Consider the following 3,177-nt stretch of genomic DNA (forward strand, 5'->3'; position numbering starts at 1 on the left):
TAGTAAGGTGGTCACTACAGTAAGGTGGTCACTACAGTAAGGTGGTCACTACAGTAAGGTGGTCACTGTAGTAAGGTGGTCACTACAGCAAGGTGGTCACTACAGCAAGGTGGTCACTACAATAAGGTGGTCACTACAGTAAGGTGGTCACTACAGTAAGGTGGTCACTACAGTAAGGTGGTCACTACAGTAAGGTAAAAGTGAGAATGTGTATTTGCGAAGAAGCGCTAGATAAACTGGCCCATTAGAAAGGTGTAGCAACAAAATAATAACTGTAGGCAGGGCCGGCGCCAGCCTATTTGGCGCCCTTAGCAGGACTGCAGCTGGCGCCCCTACCCGCCTCCCACTTCACGATTGGGTTTGCCCACAAAGTAATCAAGGTACTGTATTGAAGAAACTGTTTACCTTACACTGATCTATTTTAATTTGCTAATACATACATTAAATAGCAAATCCTCTTAAACTCTGGAATATCCAAAGAAAAGCAAAAACAAGCAACATAAAATAATGGCATGAAAAATGACTGTAATAAACACTCAAAATTAAACTACCATTGTATTTAAACAATAAGCAATTCAATTAACATATGTCATGATATTCTGAATTCCGCCGTTTTCTCCTCTTCACTACGTGCCTGCTTATAACAGTTATAACTTGACTCTTCTTGACTTCCTGGAAGCGAATTCGTCGATTACATCGTCATACGATAACTCCCTAGACACTGCATGGTTCACACTGATGATGGCCAGCCCTCTAAGGCGTTCCTGCGCCATTGTGGATCGCAAATAGATTTTTATCAGTTTTAACTTAGAAAAGCTCCGCTCTGCTGCCGACACCGTTACAGGGAGAGTTGCACAGATCCGCAGAGCTACCCACAAGTTCGGGAATACTTCAGTACGTTTCTTTTCATGCAGGAAGGTGAGAAAATCCATTGTTGTTATTCTCTTGGAAGGCAAATCTGGGACACTCTGCAGCTCCATGGCCAGTTCCCTTCCATCAATGTCTGAGTGTCCATCATGAGTAAGCGTGTTGCTGAGGGTTTGGCAGTGATCGACGATGTCTTTGTCAGACATGTCCGTGAACCCTAGCAATACCTTGAACTTTTCATTCACTTTGCCCAAGGTCTTGAACCTCTCATTAAGAGAGGAAATCGCAGTGTCCACTACCACATTGAAAAATGTAGTCTCCATCCTCTTGAGTGCATCGCTGACAGGTTCGTCTGCACACTCACAGCTAAAGTGGCATTTTTTAGTTCTTAGTCTCTTCTGTTTCAGCACGGTGTCTACGTTCATCGCTTCACAGATTTCTTAAGCAATAGTTAGTGCATCAGCCAGACCTGTATTTCTGTAGCTGACAAAATTATCTCTGGTCTTCTTAAGCAGATCTACAGCCACACCGAGCTGCATCGTAGTCGACTGCATTAGTTTGCTCACGTGCTGAAATTTTGCTGAGTATATCATACTACACAACTGAGCAAATGACAAAATGGTATGACCCTACTTCCTCTGCCAACGATTGAGCCTCAACTTTGATGACAGGGTCAGGTGCAGATTCTCTGAGTTCTAAAAGCGCTTCTCTGATTTGCGCAGGTTGATATCTAATTGGCATCACACTTTTTACTCGGCTTTCCCATCTGACGTCTGACCACGATTTCAGAGTAATATTGACATGTTTTAAAAGAACTTGCCACCTTTGAGGGAAGACTGAAAACAATGTGAATACTTTCGTTAAATATCCGAAATAATAAGTTGCATCTAGGGAGCTCTTGGCAGCGTTAGCTAATATCAAATTAAAATATGGGCACAACACGGGACAAATAAGGCCCGAGAATTCTGTTGAAGAAGCCTGGCTTGAACTCCATTGTCGTAAGATTGACCTCGACAATCCTCAAAAGAAATGTTCAGTTTCAGTCTTCTGAGTAGAAGGCATGACAAATTTAGCCCTGTAGACTTCTCTACCTCAAGGAACCCCAAGAAATGCTCCTTTATTGTTGGCTTGTCTTCAAGTGCCACTATCCTGAATATGACAGAAAGTTGCTCTTTGTGACTCAAATCAGGGGTGCAGTCTAAAATAATAGAGAAGTATTTCGATGCTTTGATATCGTCCACGATTCTCTCAGTAATCTTTGCACTGATAATGTTAATCAGTTCATTTTGGATCATTTGGCCAAGGTAGTGAGTGTGACTGTGATTGCCTGCATTACTTTCAACCCTACTTAAATGATTCTTCATAACTGGATCAAATTTAGCCAAAAGTTCCACTTCTTGGAGAAAATTACCATTGGATGGACAGTTAAGTTTTTCGGTTGACCCTCTTAGAGCCAAATTTCTTTCAGCTAGAGACTGAATAATCGCCACTAGTCTAGTGAGGACTTGGCGCTGTCATGATCGTAATGACGGCTAACCTGTTAAACTAATGATCCATATTACGCTTACACGTCCACAAAACCTTCTGAGTCTCCCAGTGGAAATGTCCTCCGTTCTCTCTGTTTCCTTGATGACGTCATCGAGATGTCGTGTGTTTGTTGACCGAGTTGTAAACTCTTTCTGCTACCGAGACCCTGTAAACCTTTTTTTTTCACCTATGATTAGCAGAGACTCTGATAATCATAGTGAAATTGTGGCAGGGAGGTTAACTGAGGAATTTGTTAATATTCTGAAGGGAACCTTTTGAATCTGCTCCTCGGGTTTGTAGCAAGGCGCTGCGTGTTGGGACCTGTTGCCATCCAACCTTTTGTAATCAATTTAATTCTTGCTTTTGATAGCTCAGTCAGAGCATTGTTTGTAAAGATAATAGTAGGGAATGAAACTGAGTTCGTAGTCTCAGTTTCAAACGTCAGAGTGTTACATTAACGTAATTCAGTGAAATGGTTGAGTAGGTGGAATCCGTGACTTTAGCGTGGGTGGAAGGCGGCGGTTTGTTTTCAAACCAGTAAGCGCCACGCTCCTCTACACACAGGTAGGTCATTCCACCTTCTCTGTGTTGTAATTCGCCATTTTTAAGTGATTTGACCTAATTAATAGTTTGATTGTGCAAGTGTTAAAGTAATGTAGTTAATGTGCTTTGAGTGAAGTATTTTACGTCCTTAATGTATGTCCCTTTGAAACATTGAGGTTCATTATAAACCGTGAATAAGCCGCCACACTTCCCACTAACAGGTCCCTATCGTAGCCTAGG

The 3,177-nt window shown here is 42.1% G+C and overlaps 1 protein-coding gene across 1 annotated transcript; it reads right to left on the reverse strand.

Moving 5' to 3' along the window:
* Positions 1–647: 647 nt before the first annotated feature.
* On the reverse strand, positions 648–1,292 carry LOC121861273. Its single transcript, XM_042358917.1, has one exon. It carries the CDS (start codon positions 1,290–1,292, stop codon positions 648–650), a length of 645 nt encoding a protein of 214 aa, XP_042214851.1.
* Positions 1,293–3,177: the final 1,885 nt, after the last annotated feature.

The sequence above is a fragment of the Homarus americanus genome, unplaced genomic scaffold (assembly GCF_018991925.1).
Source record: "Homarus americanus isolate GMGI-L3 unplaced genomic scaffold, GMGI_Hamer_2.0 scaffold55693, whole genome shotgun sequence".
In the NCBI taxonomy this organism is placed as follows: Eukaryota; Metazoa; Arthropoda; class Malacostraca; order Decapoda; family Nephropidae; genus Homarus; species Homarus americanus.